Raw genomic sequence first — 22,249 nt, 5'->3', positions numbered from 1 at the left:
TAAATTGAGGCAAAGAAGTTAAGTGACACTACCAAGGATCACACAGCTAGTAAGTGTCTGAGGCCAGATTTGAATTCAGATCTTCCTGACTCCAGGTCCGGTGCTCTATCCACTGTACCACCTACATGACCTTTGGCAAGTCATTTGATTATTCTTTCAATACTTCGATACCCTGCTGTACCTTGTTCAGTAGTTTTAGACAAGTTGCTGCAGCCAAAAAACAAAAAACAAGACCCCACCATTATCTTGTGTCCTGCTTGGTCATGAACCTCTCCAAACCTAGACAGGACGGTTCTCTGACGTTCAATCATATGGCAAGAATTTATAGTGCTAGATACTCAGAATTCTATACCTGAAGTCTTTCTAGCTTGGTAGGACTTTTCAGAGCTTAGGTCCCACTGGCAACACTGTTAAAAACTGAGGGTAAGGAGGTAGATCCAGGATGTTCGAGTAGTAGGAAGCAGTCCAGCCAGCTCCCAGCTCCTCCAAACAGATCTAGAAAATGCACCAAACCAAATTCAAATGGGGAAATCCAAGGAAAAAATCACAGTGAGTCCTTTTTATAGCCCAGCTTGCCACAGAGGATGAAGGCTGCCATGCAGAGCAATCCAGACCAGGGAAGGCCATGCACCAGACAAGAAGTGGCTATCCTTGTCCAGAACAGTGGGAGTGGGTGCCAACTGGCAGCTTTGTTGCCCAGACAAGGGAGAGCGTCTGCACTCAGGGTAGCAGCCCTTAGGAGGCATGCCAAGAACAGAGCAGATTCAGAAGCAGGCAGCAGTGATGGTTCCGATCACAAGAGGAGAGCAGGGTATCAGTGTCATTAGCTCCTAGCCCACACTCAGACCAGGGAAGCAGCCATCAGACTTTAACCTGGATCAGACCACTTTGGAAACACTAAAAACTGGCAGGTCCCAAGCCTGGAATACTAGAATGAACATAGCACTCAATACCCCGCAAGAAAACAGCAACGAAAACATCCCAGTCCTTCCCTCCATCGCTGCGCAGAGCCAAGCCTAGCCCTGATGTCAAGTGTGAGGCAGCAAGGATGAGAATCTGAGGGGGCCCCTTGTTCAGAACGACTGAGCAAGTTCTAAATGGGGTGGAAAGCTACTGTGCTGGAAGAAATGATGAAGAGGATGGATTCAGAAAAAACTGGGAAGACTTGTATGAACTGATGCAAAAAGAAGTCATCAGAAGGAAGAACAGTTTATAGAATGACAGTACTCTAAAGTGAGGAACAACCACAATCCCAGAGAATTAATAATAACCCAAGGTACTCCCCTCCTGAAAGAGAAGTGAGGAACTCAGAACCAGACATGCACTTTTTTGGACACGACTAATGAAGGCATTTATTTTGTTTGACTAGGGAGTGGGGGGAGGGGGAGTAAATTAGGGTGAGAGGCAGAGGAAGCAGAATTTTGCTGATTGAAAAAAAATATCTAATTTTTAACAGCCAAGGGTCACCTCCATACATCAGAGCAGGACTTTAGTGGAAGATGATTTGTAGTAGTATTATTAAATTCATAGTTGTTATTCCCTATAGCTACACTTTCAGATTTGATTTCCATCTCAGTCACTTGTAAAAACAAAACTGCTATTTCTCTCTTGGCTAGGGCCGTCCCCATCTCTAAGTCACCTGTAAACCCAGTAGGGATAATATGGTTACATGGTGGGCCAGCCCTGTGGTCTTTGCTTTGGCAACATTCCCAGTCCCTTGTTTGAATAAACTACTTGGCCTTCAGCCTTAGCCCTGATTCACTTGGGAGGCTGGATTATTACCCTGTAAAACTGAGAGGTTACAATCATTTTCCCTCTGGTTCAGGAGAAGGAAATGCTCCTTGTAGAATACAAAGTAGAAACCACTTTATCAATCTGATTTGCAGGGAAGATGACTAATTTGGGAGGAAGGGGGAAAAAAACCCTCCTTCCAAAAGTCTGAGACAGGCTGAGGAAGCTTTTCTGTGTTGTCCTTGTTTGGGGTGTCCGCTGGCCTTACTGAAATTCATGTGTTGGGGGGGGCTTCGATCTAGGGGTGCATAATTGCAATTCACCAAAACTTAAAATGAGGAACGCCTGGGGCTGAGAAAGAGTTAAAGGTATGGCCCCAGAGCTGACACCAGTCAGAGAATCCCACCCCCTTCCCATCTGGGTGATGTTGCTTTGGACTGGAAGCAATATTAAACCAGCATCGCTAAGACGTATTTCTTTAGACCCTAAGTCCCTTTTCCTTGCCTCCTTCCAGGATTTTTTTTAAAGGCACAAAGACATCAGGACTGCAGAAATTTCTGAGAAATTCCTATGGGAAGTCAATCAACAAATGCCAGAGTGGCCAGGAGTGAGGTAGCAGGAGTTGCTACCCTGCTGTCTCTCTGGGACAACTGTAATGGACATGTTTTTCCAGGATTATTATTCTTATATCATATCCCATTTTCACTTAAGACTACTTTACCAGAAATTCCCAATTCTCTAAATGTAAGTGACTTAACTGACCAGAACCGAACATGTCCCATATCCTAATCAATGAGGCAAGAGAGAAAAATGTGAGTGGAACAGATCCACCTCCTGTCATTCAGATCGAAAAAAACATCAGGTCATGGGCTACCATCCCTGCAAAATGCATCACGTGGTGGCCAGCTTCCTGAAGACTTCCCTAGACTAGAAATGAACTCTTCCAAAATGGCAGAACTTGACAGAGTTTGTGCCCACGTAGCAGGGCAAATCCTTTGTATTTGCCACAATGAAATATCAGGTATCGTAGAATCATGGAGTTAGAGATGGAGGGTTCTTTAGAGATTATCCAACTCAGTCTCCTCATTTTTTAGATAAGAAAACAGGTCCAAGAGAGATTCATTGGGTTGTCCAAGGTCACTGGGGTGCTAAGGGGCAGACCAAGAATTTGAACCCAGGCTCTCTGACTCCACACTCAGTACAAAACATTGCCTCCCTGATTTGCTGCAGAGAATTATTTTGAAGGGTCAGTTATTGGCTTCTGTATTGACAGAATGACTGGTTCTAATCTATTCCAGGAAAACAAACAGCAAAGAGATTTGTCAAACAGCAATGAGTTTTGAAAGCATTTTACGTGGTCCTGGTTTCCCTTCTTAGGTGAGCTTTAGACATTCCTAGTGGAAGGATCTTGAAAGAGGAACCTTTCAAGACCGGGTCTGCACAGTCATAATTGAATCACTAGATTTGTTGCGCTTTGGCTAGTCTTAATACCAGAAGACTGGTCAGACATGGTACTGTGGGTACTGTGGGTACTGTGGTATGTTGGGATTGATGCCTTGTGGCACATCCCTGCTCCCTCCAGACCCCTTCAGTGATTCTCTCTTGTGTTCCCCCTGCTCCCAGAATGCCCTAGCCCTTAACTTCTTTCAGGAATAAGGAATTTCCTATGCTGTTTCTACCCTGTGCCAGGCTGTGGCCCAATTGTAGTTGAAGAGCTAATGCCCAACTAGACACCATCACACACTCTAGAGAGAATGTCTTCCTCCCTTATGCTGGCTGTCATCTTATCTGTGAAAAGCAGCAGACAATAAGGAAAGTTCAGACAGGAAGCCAGAGACCCCAGAGTCTCCTCAAGAGCCTGCACTTGGACTTGGGACTTGGCAGTGGTTGGGAATATGATGAATGCCCAAGGACGTTCCCATACCACTTCTGCCCCAGAAGTCAGCAGGCACTATGATGGTGGATGCACAACACTTCAGTCATTTAATAACTGCACTGAAATGAGGCACCATGCAGTTGAACAGGACACTTCATCGTTTTTAAGAATTAGCTGCACTTTACTGCACTTTGCCATGAGAGGTAATTGACTATGCAGAACAATTTTCACCCAGAGGGAGAAAAAGGGGGTTGGTTTGAGTCTTAGTTTAAGATTTGCTCTACCAGTTCTAAATAGTTAGGTTTTAATCAGGTCAATACTCTATCTTTTTTGTGTACCATTCTTGGAAATGGGTCAGACTTTGATCCAGGTGCCAACTCAAATAAATGAACCAGCAGAGCAAGGGAGATATGAACCACTGAAAAAAAATCTGAAAAAAATTGACACCTTAGAATCTAAGACATTGTTAAAGAATCACAAGACGGAGAGGAGAACGGGCATTTTATGAAGCCAGAGCTAACCAAACATCAGAAATCATTAGCCAGCAAAAGACAGAAGGAACGGTTCAGATTCTTAGAGGTTCATCCAAACCACCAGAAGAGCATTTATAGCTTCTCCAATGTAAACATGAAAGTCTTAAATCAGGATGAAACCCAAAACTGTCCTGAGAGTGTATAATGCTCCCGTACAATCTCCAGTCTTTCAGCTCCAAGCAGAGGGAGGTAAAGCTTCACTTGGCTCCCCAAAACCGATAGACACAACTACCTAATGGGTTAACTGTGCTGTCTCTAGGACAACCAGGGACTAGCAAGTCTTAATGCTGGCTGAGAGCAACCTGGATGCAGAGCATCATGGCTGGAGTCCTTCCTGCCAGGCAGAGCAGAGATGGCTTTGTTTGGAGAAGAGTTTTCTTAGAGAGATGCATAGGAGAAGGTAAAGTCTCCCAGAACAGAGAAAAGTAAGAGACACACACAAAAAAAAGCAGAAGGAAAGGAGGTACCATTTGACCCCAAAAGGCTAAAAAAACACTATAACTGAAATGCTAGGTCAAAAGTTTGGGGGAGGGGAAGGCATGCACACCTTATTTTGTTAAAAGAATTCTATGTGGACATTTCAGCTGCCGGAAACACCTGTCTGTACTTGCTCTAGGGAGGAGATGAGGAGAGTGAGGAACACTGTTGTAACATGAATGGTACTGGTGCCAAAAATGTGAAATCTCCTCATTGGTCTGTCTGCTTCTTAAGGGAGCCAGATGAAAAGCACCAGATGCATTCATCTGAGTGTGAAAAAACAAAATAAAATAAACCCAATCAGAAAAATAGGTTTTTCATTCAGTTCTAAGCTTGAGGAGATGGTACCAAATGAAAATGTTATGGGTTTATTTCTAAATGATAAGAGGTAACTTCTTTGGGATATTTTGTTATGCATCCTCCACCTCCCCACCTCCCAACCCCCAAAAAGTCCTATTGCACAACAAGGACAAGATTATTGCAAACAATCCCAAAGAGAAGTGGCCACAGGTCACTCAATAAGTTCCGTGGTCTTGCCTCCCTAGGACGCTATGAGCATTAATGAAAATGGCCGATTTTGAAATTGTATGGGTCAATCCTATTTTCCATTTCCATTTTAAAGAGCTGTACAATTCACATGATAGCTTTCATGCCTCCCTTTCAGACAAAACTTTTCCCTCCCAGCAGCTGTGAGGTAGCTGGTGCAAACTTGCTCACCCCTGTTTCATACAGAAGGAAACTGAGAATTGGAACACACAGCTGGGGAAGTGTCAGAGCTGAGAACAGAACCATTCTTCTCACTCCAAGTCCAGTGCTTTCCCCAACAGAGATCTCTGTGATGTCAGTGGTTATGCAGAATGAATCTCATGCCAACCTGGGCTCCAAAAAAGAGATGCGGAAACAGCTCTCTCCATTCCTCAGGAGGGATACAGAATGGACAATGGTTATGTGGTATGCCGCACAGGGCGTAAGATGCAGCCATCATGGTGATTGGCTTTGCTTAAGCAGGTTTTGTTGTTGTTGTGAAAGGAAAGATTAACTGGTTGAGTGAAATGTTGTGGGAGGGAGAGCCTATACCACAAGACATCAATAGAGCTTAAAAAAACAAAACTCTCATGCAAACAAGATCAGCCAAACTGTTAAAAATGTATGTCCTACCAGGATGTGAGTATTCTCTTGGGAAGTACAGAACTGTATAGCATGAGGAGGTATAGATGGGTTGTCTTCTGCACCACAATGGAGGGTATATCCATTGGATTATTAAAGTATCCTCCCAGGACAGGATTTTTTTAAAAAAGAAGAAAATGAACTGGATAGCCCAAAACATACTACATCATTTGCTGAGAAATGCATGACATAGGACCACATGAACATCCTGCTCATTCTCTTCTCAGCCTCAGTCTTTATGCTCTTAAATCTTACACCTAGTGTTCCCACTAGAGAACAAGTCACTATTAGAACAACAGTTTGGGACTGTTTTGAATAATGCGTCACTCCCTCAAACCCAACAACAAGATGTGTCATCTTGTTCCAACTAGCTTCAGGCCCCAGTGTCATTATTACGGTAAAAAGCACCTACATTATCTCAGTTGCTCAGGCTAAAACTTTTTTTTTTTGACCCATCCTTTTTCATTCCTTGTCTTGTCAGATTTTCTTTGGAACTCCCCTTGTTCCACTGCCATGGCTGAGTCCAGGATCCACTCACAGTGAGATGACTGGTGGTCTTCTGGGTGGTTTCCCATCTGTGGTCTTTCCTCCTTCCGATATGACTTGTACAATGCTTTTGTCTTTCTAAAACATGGCTTTTACGTCACTACCACTGCTCAGAAATCTACAGTGGCTCTGCCATTACCTATTCCACAACATTTAAATTTTTTTCTGTGTTGATTCCCATGGTCCAGACTCAATCTACCTTCCCAATTTATGGCCTACTACTTTCTAGAAGTCAGATGTCTTCTCACTGTCCACCCCCCTCCTCCCCACCCCCCCACCCCCCACGATAGAATCTGGTCCCATCTTTGTTCATGCTGCTTTCTCAGAATTGATTGAATGTCTCACTTTATTGTTATCCAACTGGTAAAATCTCAACTATCCTTCAAGTCCAAATCCTACTTGTTCCATGATGCCTCCCCAACATCTCTAACCAAACTCCCAGGCATCAGATGCTTTTCTGTCATGGGAACCAACACACCTCATCATCATTCACAGGATTTCAGAGTTGGAAAGGACCTCAGAAGCCATTTTGTCTATCCCACACTTGGAAAAGAAAAATAAATCTTCTCTTAAAGATGCCCAAAATAACATTAGCTGTTTTTGGCTGCTGAATCACACTGTTGAATCGTATCAAGCTTGCAACCCATCAAGACTCCCAACCCATCAAGACTCCCAGATCTTTCTCAGACAAATTTATGCTCATGTAGTCCAATCACGTGTAAATTTTTAAAAACCCAAGGATAAGATTTTGTTACAGCATGTCAAGATTGTTTGGGGCGCTGAATCTGTATTAGCTCTACCTCCCAGGTTTGTGTTATCTTCAGACTGGAGAAAGATGCCATCTATGTCTTCATCCAAGTCCCAGGGCTTCCACTGGAGAACTCCTTCCAAGCTGATGTGGAACTCTTCACAACTTTTCAGTCTGGCTATTCTACTCTTCAAATCCATCTAATGGTACAATTAAATGTCTACATCTTTCCATTTTTTCCTACGAGAACAGAATGAAATATTTTTTCAAATTTTTGCTAAGATTTAGGTGAATCATGCTTACAGTATACTCCCTCCTCCCCACTCACACATACACACATGGCTGTCAGTCAGGTAAACTTGCCTGAAAGAAAATATGGCTAGTCTGACATGATCTCTCAGTTATGAAGCCAGGCTAGATGCTTACCTAGATGTCTATTAATGGTTGCTTTAGTTTCCCAGCCTAGAATTTCACCAGGAATCAAAGTCAAGCTCATTGATTTTCAAAATTTCCTTTTTTAAATTGGGACATTTGTCATGAAGCCTTTCTGGATTCAACTAGTTGCAATAGCTCCTCAAAGGCCCTCCCCCCCAAAATATTTTTATTGTTTTATGTATACACATCCCTCCTGTAATCAAGATTGTAAACTCCTCAAGGGCAAAGTGTTTCACTTTTTGTCATTGCACCCTGAGTCCGCAGCTTGATAAGCTCTTAATAAATGTTGATTGATGCTTTGGTTCATCTAAGCTCTGTTCCTAATTGACAACTTGCCATTTCTGTTTTAGCTGTGGCTCTCCAACACCAACCCTGTTCTTCTGAATTAGCTATTCACTTCCCAGACTAGTTTTTCTCTTATGCATCCCTTGTCTTCACTTACATGGTCACCACTTCCAACTCAAGGCACCACCACTTCTATTACAAGTTTCATAATTGAACTCCCAATCCATCCCTGCTCCAAACCATCCTTCACACAGCTGCCAAAGTCATCTCAATGTTCCTCCCGTGTTCAGGAGCTCAGTGATTCACTATTACCCTTTAGGACAAGGTTCTTAGCTTTTTTTGTGTCTGATAAAATCCACAGATTCCTTCTCAGAATGTCGATACACACATATATTTACACACACACAGAATTACAAATGAAATCAATTACACTGAATAAGAAGATATTCAATAAAACCAAGTTCACCAGCCTCCTGATATAGAATAAAATAAAAAACTCCCCAACCTGGCATTTGCAGCCCCTCACAGTCTGGCTCCAGAGGAGGTTTTTGGGTTTACCTGTTGTTCCTTGAACTAGACATCTCCCACTTCTGCACTTTGGCATAGATTTTCCCCTCCCAGGTTTGGAATGTACTCTTTTCTCACTTCCACCTCTGAGATTCCCTAGTTTCCTTCAAAGCTCAGCTCCTCTGCTATTTTCTTTGGAAAGTCCCAATTCCATTTCCTTGTCAATCAATAAGCAATTATTAAATACTTACTGTGTACCTAGCACTGTACTAAGCACTGGAATTGACCCTGTGTGTGTGCCTAATGGCCCATGTGTTTTATTTGCCAGTCAAATACAATCCCCCTGAAGGCATTTTGGTTTTTTTTATATCTAATGCCTAGGACTGTCTTTCACTGGATTAGACAGAATATTGGAGGAATATAGATAAGTATGCAGATATACACGGATCAAGTTAATAAAGGAATTTTATTGGGATGAGAACTCAGGATTTGACAAAAACTGTTGGGTAAACTGGAAAGCAGTCTGGCAGAAACTAGGTACAGACAACCATCTCATACCATATACCAAGATAAACTCCAAATGGATACATGACATATCGACACAAAAGGGTGATATTATAAACAAAGTAGAGAAGCAAGGAAATTAATCTGCCAGATACATGGATAGAAGAAGAGTTCATGACCAAACAAGAGATAGAGAGGATCACAGGAGGTAAAGTGAACAATTGTGATTACATTAAAAGTTTTGTACAAACAAAACACACCTAAAATTAGGAGAGAAGCAAGTAGATGGGGAAAAAAAACCTTTGTAGGAAGTTTCTTTGATAAAAATCTCATTCTCTATATTTCACATATACAAAATATATGTATATATGGAATTGATTATATAACTTATAAGAATAAAAACTATAATTGATAAATGGTCAAAGGATATGAACAGGTGTTTTTTCAGAGGAAGAAATCCAAGTTATCAAGTCATACAAAAGCTGTTGTAAATCACTATCAATTAGAGAAATGCCAATTAAAACAACTCTGAGGTTCCAACTCACTCCTATGTTAGCAAAGCTAACAACAACAGAAAAGACAGGCTGGAAAGGTTGTGAGAAAGCAGGTACATTAATGCGCAGTTGGAACAGTGTGGTAGTCTACTCATTCTGGAAAGCAATTTGGAACCATGACCCAAAAAGTTATTAAACTGTGAATACTTTGTGACTCAGAAATGCCCTAAAGACAGACAGACAGACAAGCACACATACACACACACCCATATGTGGAGCAGCTCTTTATGTAGTACGAAAGAATTGGAAACTGAGAGGGTCCATCAATTGGGAAATGGATGAGTAAGTTGTGGTATTGCCTGTGATGGAATACAATTGTGCTGTAAGAAATAATGGAGATGGTTTCAGAGAAAACTGAGAAGATTTATATGAACTCATGCAGAATGAAGTGAGAAGAACCAGAAGAACAATTTATGAAACAGTATCATTGTAAAGACAACTTGGAAAGACTTTAGAACTCTGAGCAACACAATGACCCACAATTCTGGAGAACTCATGATGAAACATGCCACCCAAGTCCTGACAACGAGGTGAGACTAGCAGCAGATCAAGCCTTTTCTCTGACATGTCCAGGTGAAGAATTTGTTTTGCTTGACCATATATGTTTGCAACAGGCGCTGTTTTTCTCAACAGTGGGAAGAGGAAGATAGGAGGAAAAACAATGTGTATTTTTGTTGAATGAAAAATATAAAAATTAAAATGTTTTTAAAGAGGTAATGTGAAGAATGTTAACTAGGGAGAACGGAGAAGGCTTCTGAGAGAAGGCAGAGGTGGGGAACAGATTCTGAAAACAGAGATGACAAAAGTTACCTGAAAGATAGGAATCTAAGGGTGGCTGAAGGATGGGACCCAGCTGGTGTGAATTCAGAGACATTCCCACAAAATGTCATCAGCAGGACATGTGATTCATGGTTAAGCACAACTTTCTTAGAGCACAAGTCTCTTGAGACCAGAAACTTTTCTAAGCACTGGTCTGAGGTTCTCTATTGCAAATTTATCAAAACTGGACTGATACTGGGGGAAAAGCAGCTTACCAAGTATTAAAACCCACAGCCTGGACCTACTATGTGGCGTCCCTGGACAACTGATGTAGGAAGTAGGCATCTGCCTCTAACTGCCTTGAATAAATTCTCAACTATACTAAAAGTCTTTCCAATGCTTTTGAGGCTGTGGAGTTCTTGATCTCCCTCCACATTTTGGGAACAGAGACTACAAAAACTTACACCTTCAAGCAAAATGCAGTGGAGAAGTTCAGAAGCAATATGATACCAAAAATGAATTTCTATCTAGTAATTGTGGAAGTAGATGATGAGATTCAGAGTGGCACAGAAGAAAGTGTACTGAATTTGGAGTCAGAGGACAAAGGTTTTGGATCCTGACTGCTAACTTATTAACACTTACTCGTGTGACTTTGAGGTAGCCAGTCTCTCTGGGCCTCAGTTTCCCTAACAGAAATAAGAGGGTGTTGAATGAGATGAGCTCTGAGGACTTTCCTAGCTCTAGAATTAAACTCTTCTTGATTCTGTGAGGCTTTCCAAGGTATTAAGGCATGCCTCCCCCTCTGCACTTCCTTGAGAAAGTCCCTTGTTCTAAACTTTGGGGTAGTCACTAAACATACCCTGTTACAAATATACTAAGTGGAACAAATTCTCAACATGAAAGATGTAGCTCAGAATGAATTACATTGTTTAATATGACTAACATGTTTTCTTTCAAGAACCATCATTCCTTTAAATTACTCCTCTCTCCTCCATTAATCTGTTTCTCAATTGCGTAAGTTTTCTTCTTTTCCAGATTCCAAACGTGAGCCTGTGGAATAATCGTGCCACCAATTCATGTGTGACTCAATGTCTGAGGACAGAAGCCTGCGAGTTAGCCACAGGCCTGTTTGATATGATTATGCCTGAAGTTACGCTGTCTCCAACTCCTAGTCTTAACGGTGACTTGAGGACCAAATACCCCTCCCCAATGGCACTGTCAATCTAGAATTTGGAAGGCGGGGCTAAAATGCTTTTTTCTAAGAAGCTACTGTTGGGCAGCTGGTTAGATAATGTCAAAATATCACCTTTGGTTTAGAAAAACTGTGACAAGCCTCTGTATGCTCCTGATTCTAACAAATGGTTCCCTGCCTTGCTGCACTGACCCAATGTGCCAAGGCAAACGAGGAAACATTCCTGGCAGTCGTTCTGACAAGGATTTCTTTTAGTAGCCTGGAATTTAAGCTCAGGTGCAAACCATGTAGTTGTTGCTATTTATCTAAGAGATGTTAAGTGTTTGGTTACTTTGAGAAAAAGCAAAAGCAAACAATCTACTTAAAAAATTGAAATGAACCGTGGATAAGTTCTTTGCTTCCTTCACAGTTTCCAGCCTGTCATCTTTCCTTTCTTAACCATGTATCTCCTGTGGTTGGTAAACGAAGTCACATAGATGTGGAATCAGAGGCTCCTGCTTTCATTTCTGGTGTGATGCCCCTGGAACCTCAGTTTCCTCATCTGTAAAATTTGGTCAGACTAAATGAGCACTAAAGTCCTACAATTCAACTTACAACCCTATGACTCTGTAACTCGCTTTCTTTTCTTTGGTTTATATTCATCCTCAATCCTGTGTTCTTAATATAAATAAATGCATAGATAATATTAATCTTACAATCTTCAGCCTCCTGCCCTACTAGTACCCTTAAACTCAGTTTTCCGCATCTGGGATGTGCTTTCAGTCATGCTTTAGGTTAATAAGGTATCATCCAGTAAAATGAACACTTTGGAGGATCTGCTCAGAGTGCGACATCAGTAAGACATGCACAGGGGCAGTATCTTAGTATCTCTGATTAGGCTTTCCCATTGAGGCCATTTCTAAACAGTGCCGCCTACACTCGGGGGCTCTCCTCCTCTCACCCAACTCTGAACTCCAAACTCAGAGCCACAGCCTCTGCTAGGTGAGCTCTCACTCCCTCTTGCCCAGCCCCTAGCCGCCATGCTGCCCTCTGGCTGCTTCCCAGCCATGTTCTCCCCTCTTCACCTTTTTCCGCTCTAGTCAAAGCACTTTGATCTGTATTCCTTTTGCTTAGCAGAGTGTCTTAACATAAAAAGCATGGAAGTGCTCATTCATTCGTTCATTCATTCACAAAGACTATGAGAAAGCCCCCAAAAAGCTGCCTATTGCCCTCAAAGCCAGCCTCATACAGATTCAACTGTATAACCACAACAAAATATGAAAAGCGAAGGGAGGTAAACACTACAAGCATTTGGGGGGAGGGGGGGTAGAAATAAAGGTTCTAGAAAAGTGGTACCATTTAGACTTGGGATAGAGACAAGTAAGACAGAAGGGAACAAGCAGGGACAGCCTCCAGATATTGGCAACATTTTGTTTTAGTTTTTTACATTGAGATGGTGATAGCTTTGCTAAGGGAGAGCTTGAAATTCACTTTCCAGTAGCATGGGGACGACTCCCCCCAGTCAATTCCTAGTTATTAGGGGGTTGCTTGTATGGCTCACTGAATTATTATCTAAAGCCCTTTGCTTTCTGTTCTCATATCCTCTTTGGTCATTTTAATTATCCATGCTCTCTTTGTTGGGTAATACATACAGCTAACTGTAAAAACAAAGGGAATTCCTTTTTTAACAAGAATTAATGCTACCATCAATTAACTGACACTATCTGCATCACTGTCTTCTGAGCAAACCCAAATAAGACCAAATGAATTACTTTTGAGGGGAAGAAGAAGGTTGAGATGCTTAAATCATTGTAATGACAAAGTAAACAAAATAACACAAGCAATGCTTAAGTGACAAATGCAGGTCTTCCAACCTCCATCTTCTTCACAGGGCTATAAACATTATTAAATTTTATTAACAAAAAACTTTGTACATTTCTTTTAATACATTGGAATTTTACATCTAGGTAAAATAACAGCACATTCAAATTTTACCATTTATACAAATTGTTACAGAATAACAACCAGTGGGCTAAGTAAAATAAACCACACTGATTTACTTTTGTAAAGTATCTACAAAAATGATTTGACAATTTTAAAATCCCCCTGAACATATAAAAATAAATTAATTTTTACTTTTTCAATTAAATCTACCAATTAGAAATATTACAAATCAAAATATCAATGTTTTCTTATTAATTTTTCACAATACAAAACAGATTCACAAAACCTTATTTACAGAAATGAGGTAAGAACTGTGCAATGTTTAACCAAGAGACATATTGCAGAATTAACATGTTCTTCCAGCTAAGTACACAGTGGAGGTCTAATTACAGCTGGGTCTTTTCCACTAATAATTCACACATTTAAGTACAGATCAGTGGTTATTGCCCCAATTGTTTAATTTCTACTCTGCCTTACTGTCACACCAGGAGCTTAGCTACCCTAAGTGGAAGTGTCGTAATACAAGTTTTACCTGTTTTAAACACTATGGTGTTTCAATCACTGGCAGTAATGGGAGGCAGTTAAATAAAACAGATCTTTTTTACACATCCACTTTCTTTTGTGGTGATTCATTAGTGGAAAAACACCCAGGTAATAGTTTTGCCTGAGCTATCTACAGTGGCATAGAAAGTTTTAATAAAGGCAGAACCAGAAGAAAGGCTGCTGGTACAATGTCCCAAACTCCCACTGCTTATGAGGACTGCCCACAGTGCAAGCTCAGCTGTCTAGAGCCATTTCAACACAATGGAGGTACTTTCAGGCACTTGGTCTAGGCCAAACATTACCAGCCCTTTCCAGAGTGGCCTTCTCTTATGGAAAGGATTCTTTCGATATGAATTGATCTAGTTCACCCAGCAGCCTCAAACTTGCTTAAGGTTAATAGCTTTGTGTTACAAAAGTCAGTACCGACTCTAAGGTAAAAGCATTTAGCAGTAGACATTACCATCATAACTTGATTAACAATACAGATCAAGTCCCATTACAAAGGAAATCTCCCTAACAAAAAGATTGCCCAAGTCCCAGCTGATGACCCATTTATTTCAAGCAATTTCCAATATAATAAAATTCCAGTACAAGAGAATATTCTGGACAGTCCCTCGTGACCTGCGGTCAGGTGCATCTGGCCACAGCAAAGGATCATGGTTTGGCTGCTTCTTTTTTCTTTGCTATTTATGTATTAAAAATCAAGTAATTTGTCACTGGAATGAGTCTTCAGTTTTGCTATTCCTAAGTCCAATTGGTAACGAAAAATAGTGCGCCAACAATACGTTTTCTCTTTATGGTCGATGCACTCATCACACGTATGTTGTTGCATTGACAAAAATAATGAGTTGCTGAACTTTCCTTCAAAGTTCATGAAATCTCGGGGAAGGAGGGAGGAGAGTTCCGTTTCAGTGCAACAAAGCAACAAGGAAGTAAATCAAAGCGTTGGAGAGTGTCCTCTGCTGTGCAGTTAGCTCCTTGTTGCATTCTTCAGAGTTGCAGAAAGGAGGCCTGCAACAGCAGCCACAAGAAGTGCTAAAACAGCAGGACAAGGAGTTTCCAAAATGTTTCTATGGCTCAACTTTTCTCTTGTGCAACAGGCCCAGTTTTATCATTAAGTCTCTGCAATTAAAATTCAAAATATTTTAAAATCAAAGTTGGCAAATCAATTTTGGGCAAACAGAACATCCTAAGTCATGATCAATGAGTGCCATAGTAACACAAAATATGGTTTAAAATAAGGGAGACAGGTCTTTTCTGGAGAGCCAATGGCCTCCGGAGGTGGGGATTCTCTAAACTTTACATATAAAAGCAAAATTGCACAGCATACTAACAATATTTAACTCCTCTAATTTTTCCAGGGATGCTATTTACGAGGCATCAAAGAGAACTCTTTCCTATGGTTACGCTAATTAAGTATCTCCAGTTAGTCTAGGCTCTGGGCCTTCTTCCTCTCCCATCTGTACTTCTCCAAAGCTGCCTAAATGTAATAATGTCGCCCATCTCCTCCTCAAGGCTTCATTTCTTCTCCATTCCTGGTCTCTGTTAACCAAAAGATACATTTATATTGCTGAATAATCCAATGTTAGTTGGCTTGTAACTTCACCTCATCAGTCTGGCAACAACTTGTGTCTGAAGAACTGGGAAGGAAGACACAAAACTATTCAAAAATCAATATAGAACTACTGAAATTCAAAGAATCAGCAAAATAGTAAAGCTGTGACTCAGTCCATGAGAATGACAGTAATTTCAAAATTAAGACAGGGATTGTTCTTAAAAACCGTGGGGCAATTAAAACCTTTAAACTTGGCCCATAAGACATTGAATTATGAACCTGAGGTCGGCTATGGATAATTTAGTTAAACATGCTGAATAAACCCCTTCCTTCCAACAAAAGCCAAATGTACAATTTTGAGTCAGAAAGTACAGAATAGAACAAGGCCAAGGGAAATGCCTGTTCTAAAAACAAGCCCCTAACCTTGCTCAGTTTCTCCCTTGAGAACCCTCTTCACTCCCAGCATGCCTGGCCCCAAGTCTGCTGTCATCTGACGCTGGGCTTAGCATTTTACCCTCAGCCAGATTCATGTGTGGTTAAGTGCAGGTGAAATGTTGTTTTGTGACATGAAAACTCTACTAGTCTGTTTGCCATCACCATCTTTTCTTTACACCTTCTCAACCTTGAGTTTTACCTCAATCAGGTATTTTTAGACTAGAACTTGCATAAAAATTTTAAATGAGAAAAAAGAGAGGTAAAAAAATTAAATTTGTTCTAGCATGTGATTGGGATTTTTTTACTTTTCTAGGAGGAGGAGTAAGCAAATTAAAAGAGAATTCAAGAATTCATTCTAGCATAAGTTATCATCCTTTATTTTAAAGCAGAAAGTTTTAAATTATTCAAATAACAGACCAAATTGCACAAAGCGGGGAATTTTTTTTTGAAACATCTAAGTGGCCATACCAAACAACCTGTTAAATATATTTTTCCATTAAAAAAAAATATTCTCTAAATCTGCATGCAAATATATGCGGATATAATTAGAAAGTACATATTAAGTTGGCTTAGTTACTTTGTTTTTCCCCAACTGCCAAGACAACTGGTTTAAAAAATAATTATCAGGGGAACTTTTTACACAAATAAAAACAAGGGTTAGCTACATCAAAGTCAGTGGGGAAAAGTGCTAAATTTGGATATAAGGACTGGGGTCCTGAATCTGGACTCTACTACTCACGGTGTAACCTCTGGCAGCTGACTTTGCTCCCTCAGTGGGCCCCAGAGGACCCATCTGTATAGTGAGCACTTGAACCAGATACTTTCTAAGGCACCCTTCTAGCTTGAAATTTAATCATAACTAGATCTAATAATTTTACCAATACCTTTGCAATACATGTAGCACAATAAAGTCTACTTACTGTTACTTTCTGATTTGTATTATCCCCATGAATTGTGAGAAATGGGTTGGTGGTTGATGGATGAAGTGGGGGTGCCTGGGTGCCTGCCAAAAGATTATTTATGGGTATCTGCGATGGGCCTGGGAGCTGGAGTTGCTGCAGTTCAGGCTGGTGGTGGTGCTGCTGGTGGTGCTGCTGCTGTACTAACTGATAAAGGAGGGCCTGATGTTGTTCCTAAGGAAAGACAGAAGAAAGGGGACGGAAGAAAAATAGGAAGAGGGATTGAGATTAGTTCCTAATCAATCATATTAGATTAGGCCTTCAGCACATACTTCCCTCTTTAATTTATACCATACTTGAAGTCTAATCTTAGATATCTATAAATCTGTTATTTTCAAATTCACAGGGAAGGAATACTATCCTACCTTATCTGATGGGAAAAATCATACTCTCAAAAAAACCCTTTTCCCTAACAAAGTGAATTCATAGAAAACTTACTAATTAAATAAACATACTTTACTAGATACGTATTTTCAATTCCAATAGTACCCAAGAGCTAATCATTTTCTTGATTTGGCCATATGAAAATTCTCTATAGCAAAAATTTTCCCACAATCAAAGAAGCAGCCAATTATGTCTAAGATGTTTGTAATGACAACAGGAATGATATATCCCTAAAGTCTTGGCTTAACAAGGAATAGGATTTAAATGCTTTTCAGTTCTAGCCCTAGAAGTCACTTTACACTCAACAATATTTACCAAGCACTTACTTTGCAGCAGGAAAGTTAACAAGGTAATTCAATGTGGGTTGGAAATGTAATATCTACTAATTACAGTAACTCTTGATTAAACAGAATGCTCAATTAACCAGTTTATTGTATATTACTTTCAAGAGAAAGCATATAAGAGCCAAGAACATAAGATCCCCAACCCTTCTCTCCCTCACTCCCGGCCAATGCACAACCTTCAAAATAAACTATGGGATAACTGTATCATCTATATTTACTGTACAAAGAGAGCCAGTATTCAGGCTGATAATCACAATGGCCTACAATATCCTAAATCAAAGAAATCCTTTGCTACTTATACGACATATAAATCATTCTGAGCATTCTCTAATTACAAAGTCAGGAAAACAGTACTTTCACATTTCAGAAAAGTTTTAACACCTAGGACTTGAAACAAAAAAAAAAAAAATTTTTTTTTTAGTTAGTCCTAAGCTAAAAAGAGAACTAAATTAAGCAGAGCATCCCACCAACTTTCTAGTTGCTTGATGTTTTAATAAACAATAAAAATCTACTCCAGGTATCCCAGGATTTTGCTGGGTGTCAGGGGAAAGTATTCACGTACTGAAGCTTATTGAGGCTAACCACAGAGAAGAAAAACAAAACAAAACCGAACTGTTTATTTTGACTCTTGATTGTTTGTAAACTGACTTTTCAAATACATCAATGTAGTGCAAGACTTTTATTGGCATACTTCTTATATCAGTCATCTAAAAAAATCTGATACACTACAAATACAAAAGAAATGAAGGACTTACGGATGTAAGCTGCTGAGAATTCAACAACTGTTGAAATTGCTGTTGATGTAGAAGTAGTTGTCTTTGCTGATCAGACAATAAGCCGAGTCCAGAGGCACTGAAAAGTAATGATTGAAATCCTGACTTTCCTCCATATAATTTTGTGGCTCATTTTTTAGAATTAAAGTCTTTTCATTTGAAATTTTAATGCTGAGACAAAACCAAAAAGAGGGCAGTGGGATGGGAGCAGAGACTGATCTCTTCAATTATTCTGAAATCAACACACGTACAAAATCTTGTTCAATCACCCCCACCCCCATCTCTATTCCCCTGAATTAAAAAAATAAGTGCTGGCTTATTCTATAGAATTTCACAAACTCACAGTCAATATTTTAACACACATACTCTAAAGTTATTCAAGGACAATTTGTTTAAAAATTCACTAACATATTAACTGCATTTTTTAAACAAAGAAAACCAAATGCAAATAGCATTCAGTAACTTAAGCTTTCAAAGAAGGGAGAACAGTGAAAAATTTAAAAAAAAGAAAAAAACCACCACAATTTTTTTTAAAGTTTGCTTAGGATACACTAATTCCCAAAACCTTGTTTATAAAAAAATTTCTGAGGCCTATTTACCCACTTATTACAAATAATATTCAACATAAGGGAATTATGTAAATACTAAGTTATCTGGCCATTCCCTTGATATTCATAATATGTTTGACTTATATTCTAAAATTTAAATTTTACATTTTAATTTTTAAAAGATAATCAAATACACACTCAATTTTCTTTTTAAAAGACACACAATTCAAGGAATAACTAACTCCATCAAGATATTACTTCTCTCCAGAATTTCACCAAATGACATGAAAATACAGATAATGATGCTGGGGAAGAGTGCTTTTAAAAACATGTACACAGACCAAAAAAATAATTTAAGCAAGACCTAGGGAACTAAAATTTTCCATGCTAGTGTAGACAACAAAATCAAATCTGTGTTTTTCTTCTGAATAACATGATCTCTACAAACAGAAGCATGCCCCTCTGTCACTGTCAACAGAAAACACTGGTCCTGTTATTCACTCATTTCGTTTTAAACATCTGGATTAATTTGTTTTGAAAATGCTGTATACACCTCAAGCACAAAGAACTCATTTTCAAAAACCTATTAAAGAAAAAAAAATGGAATGGGGCAAGGCAGGTGAAGATCTTTCTCTCAGAGCCTGGGGCACATTAACGATCACTGCACAAAGAAGCCCTGACATCGTTTCTGTTGACTTCTTACCTGCTGTTCAGCGTTGTGGGCAGTGGATGGGCTGCATTAGGTGGCACAGTCGTGTGGGTAAGGGAAGTAGGGTTCTGTGATATTGTGACAGGGGTCTGAATGACGCCATTTAAAGCTCCTACGATTCCATTGATTGCCAGTTGGTTACCTGGCAGAGCTCCAAGTATTCCCCCCACTGCAGGCACCGCAGGAATGGTGGATGTTACAGTCTGCATGCCACCAGCGAGCGCCCCCACAGTCACCCCATTGACCTGCTGAACTCCAGCCACTCCTGAGCCTTGTTGAGCCGGACTCTGCCCAGCAGGAGGAGGAGTGGAGAGGGCCGAGGAACTGCTGGTGCTTTGTCCACTGGAGGTTAAGTCCTAATGCAGGAAAACAGAAAGCTGAATGCAAAGAGCTTGGCAGAGCAGAGCTGGTCAAAGATTTTTTGAAAGAGTTTAGTGTAAAAGGTTAGAGGTGACACGTAGCAGAAACAAACATGCCAAGATTACCTGATTTAGTGCAGGAAGAGAACTGTCAGGTAAAAAGCTGTTTCCTAGATGGGGACTCTTACTGCTGTTTAAGGAATCTGTGGTCGGAGCTAATAAAAGAAAAATAACATAACCAGATTTTCTTGTTAAACTACCAACAAAATGGCAGTTCCAAATACCTTGTGAGACTGATGACCTGATAAATATACAACTAAAGAAAAAGCTCTCATGATAAAAATGATCAACAACCGCCAAGTTGAACAGGAAAAAAACGCATGTTAAAATACTTGCTGTAAGAAATAGATATGTAAGCATAACGTAAGGGAAAAGGGCTGGACCTGTGAGTTCACTGACATGGGACACTCCCCAACAAGAACAGTCCCTCCACCAAAGCAGGTCAGCACCTCTTTGGCAACTTGCAGTCGCAGGTGTCAAGCTCCCATAGCCCCAAGCCCAAAGAACTGGGAAGAGTTTAATGAAATAGATAAAAATACAATTTAACAGTGTGAATTTGTAGTTTTTCTAAGTCACTATGTAACCTACAGGGATCTGATCATCTATTTGAGTCTAACACCGCTGGGAGGCTCTGAGCCCTCCAGGGTCAGAGGTAGGACTGGACCTGAGATCTTCTAGCTCTGACATCAGTTGGCAACCAGCTCTTCTCTGGGCCTCTCATTCTCTCTCCATCTCTCTCTTCCAGTATGTGGATGTGTGCATACATATCCACATCCCACTTCCCAGATAGTAACGAGGAAAAAATTTTGAAATTATAGTCAACATTCCTTACATACACACAAAAATTTTTTTCCTACTTACCAGTTTGTCCTGGAAATGTATGGATTTGATGAGACGGGCTAGGATTGGTGGTCAAGGTGGGAAAAGGGACAGAAAGCTGAGCATTCAGCAACTGAAGACGTTCCTTTTTCGCAGTCAGGTTTTTGATCTGTTCCTCCAGTCTTCGATTTTCAACTTGAAGTTGGTGTAGAGACTTCAGCATTCCTAGAACTAGTAATCAAATGACTCATGAGTTGGGTGACTTTTAGAAGTTTAAGCCACTTTACATGGAAAAAAAAAATCTCCACGAGCACTGTGAAGCTATTTGCATCATGCCCGAGTTCTGCCCTGGTTCTTGCCAACATGCACAAACTTCCATGTAGTTCTCATTATTGTGACCACAGTATTTTATACTCTGTTCTTTACACGTAAGAGTTTCCATACAAATTCTCTGGATGGATGCTGGTCATTTCTCATAGACAGAGAACAGTCTAGAATGTTAACATCACATGCTATTGTTGGGCATTTGGATTGATTCCAATTCTTCAATATTATATATAGTGCTACTCTGGAAATCTTTTATCACCTTCCCTTCTTTGGAATTACTGTGTCAGAGTATATTCTGAGTGAGTACTTTCAGAAGCATACTTTCGTTCATTATCTGAAAACCTAAAAATATTCCACCACTTCATGTGTATTAATTATTGTAAAAGTCAAGCATTATCGATGTCAAGAATTTTAGTTCTATGTAAAACATAGAATGGCAAATAAAACAAGATGAATGGAACCTGTTGTGCATTTTGTCTAAATTATTTGAGGCTGAAGTGAAGGAAAATGCATTTTATTTATGGATGTCCAATTCATATCTCTACAAATATAAACATACCTTTGAAAGAATGGGAACCATGCCCATCCCAGTCGTGAAAGGCGTTATGTATTATTCACAATCAAAATAGATATGTGGAAAGATAAAAGAGTTGAAATAGATATAAAGACTGGCTTTCATATGCACATGATTGTTCATCAGGGCTATATCTAAAAACAAATGTACCTATCAATGAACAAAATCTCTACCACAAACACAGTATAGCAATTTATTGATTTATTTTAAATTAATCTGTATTACTCTATCTACCTGGCTGGGGGCCTCATCTTCCAGCTGCTGCCAAGGCTGATCCCCAGATCACCCAGCAGGGAGCACTGTGTATGCACTGCACCACCACCCTTCAGAGATGAAGTGCACCCCACTCTGTAGTGTCAGCTTCAACCCAGCCGGTTACCTCAAATTCTGTCTCAATTCCAGAACTTGGATCTCCCAAATGGCAACCCAGAGAGTGCTACAGTTGCACCACAGTGATGGCCACTTTCACATTTCTATGTATTAAAAAGTTGTATTTGTTTAACGTGACCTCTAGCCTTATTCCAGACACAACTCCACTGGTACAGGCACATCTGGTCATTTCCCAAGGATTGAACTTTCATCCCTCCTCTTCAAGAAAATACAAAGGAACCCTCAGTGTGCCC

At 40.1% G+C, this 22,249-nt stretch overlaps 1 protein-coding gene across 14 annotated transcripts in view; it reads right to left on the bottom strand.

The window, feature by feature from the left end:
• Positions 1 to 13,174: 13,174 nt before the first annotated feature.
• The window catches only part of MLLT10 (MLLT10 histone lysine methyltransferase DOT1L cofactor), a 259,175-nt gene continuing 250,100 nt past the window's right edge, over positions 13,175 to 22,249 (bottom strand). For 12 of the 14 annotated variants that reach the window (XM_072651682.1, XM_072651678.1, XM_072651677.1 and 9 more), the window contains 6 exons: positions 20,768 to 20,956; positions 19,973 to 20,061; positions 19,482 to 19,843; positions 18,213 to 18,309; positions 16,691 to 16,903; positions 13,175 to 14,902 (listed from right to left, as the gene is read on the bottom strand). In XM_072651682.1, the coding sequence (XP_072507783.1) occupies positions 14,858 to 14,902; positions 16,691 to 16,903; positions 18,213 to 18,309; positions 19,482 to 19,843; positions 19,973 to 20,061; positions 20,768 to 20,956 (995 nt within the window). In that variant the 3' untranslated portion in view covers positions 13,175 to 14,857. Of the gene's footprint in view, positions 14,903 to 15,178; positions 15,421 to 16,690; positions 16,904 to 18,212; positions 18,310 to 19,481; positions 19,844 to 19,972; positions 20,062 to 20,767; positions 20,957 to 22,249 lie in introns of those variants that run through there. The other 2 variants (XM_072651684.1, XM_072651683.1) reach the window with 2 other exon arrangements.

This window comes from Notamacropus eugenii, chromosome 3, assembly GCF_028372415.1.
Source record: "Notamacropus eugenii isolate mMacEug1 chromosome 3, mMacEug1.pri_v2, whole genome shotgun sequence".
In the NCBI taxonomy this organism is placed as follows: domain Eukaryota; kingdom Metazoa; phylum Chordata; class Mammalia; order Diprotodontia; family Macropodidae; genus Notamacropus; species Notamacropus eugenii.
Note: the sequence above shows the minus strand (reverse complement) of the source record. Positions and strands in the feature narration are given on the sequence as shown.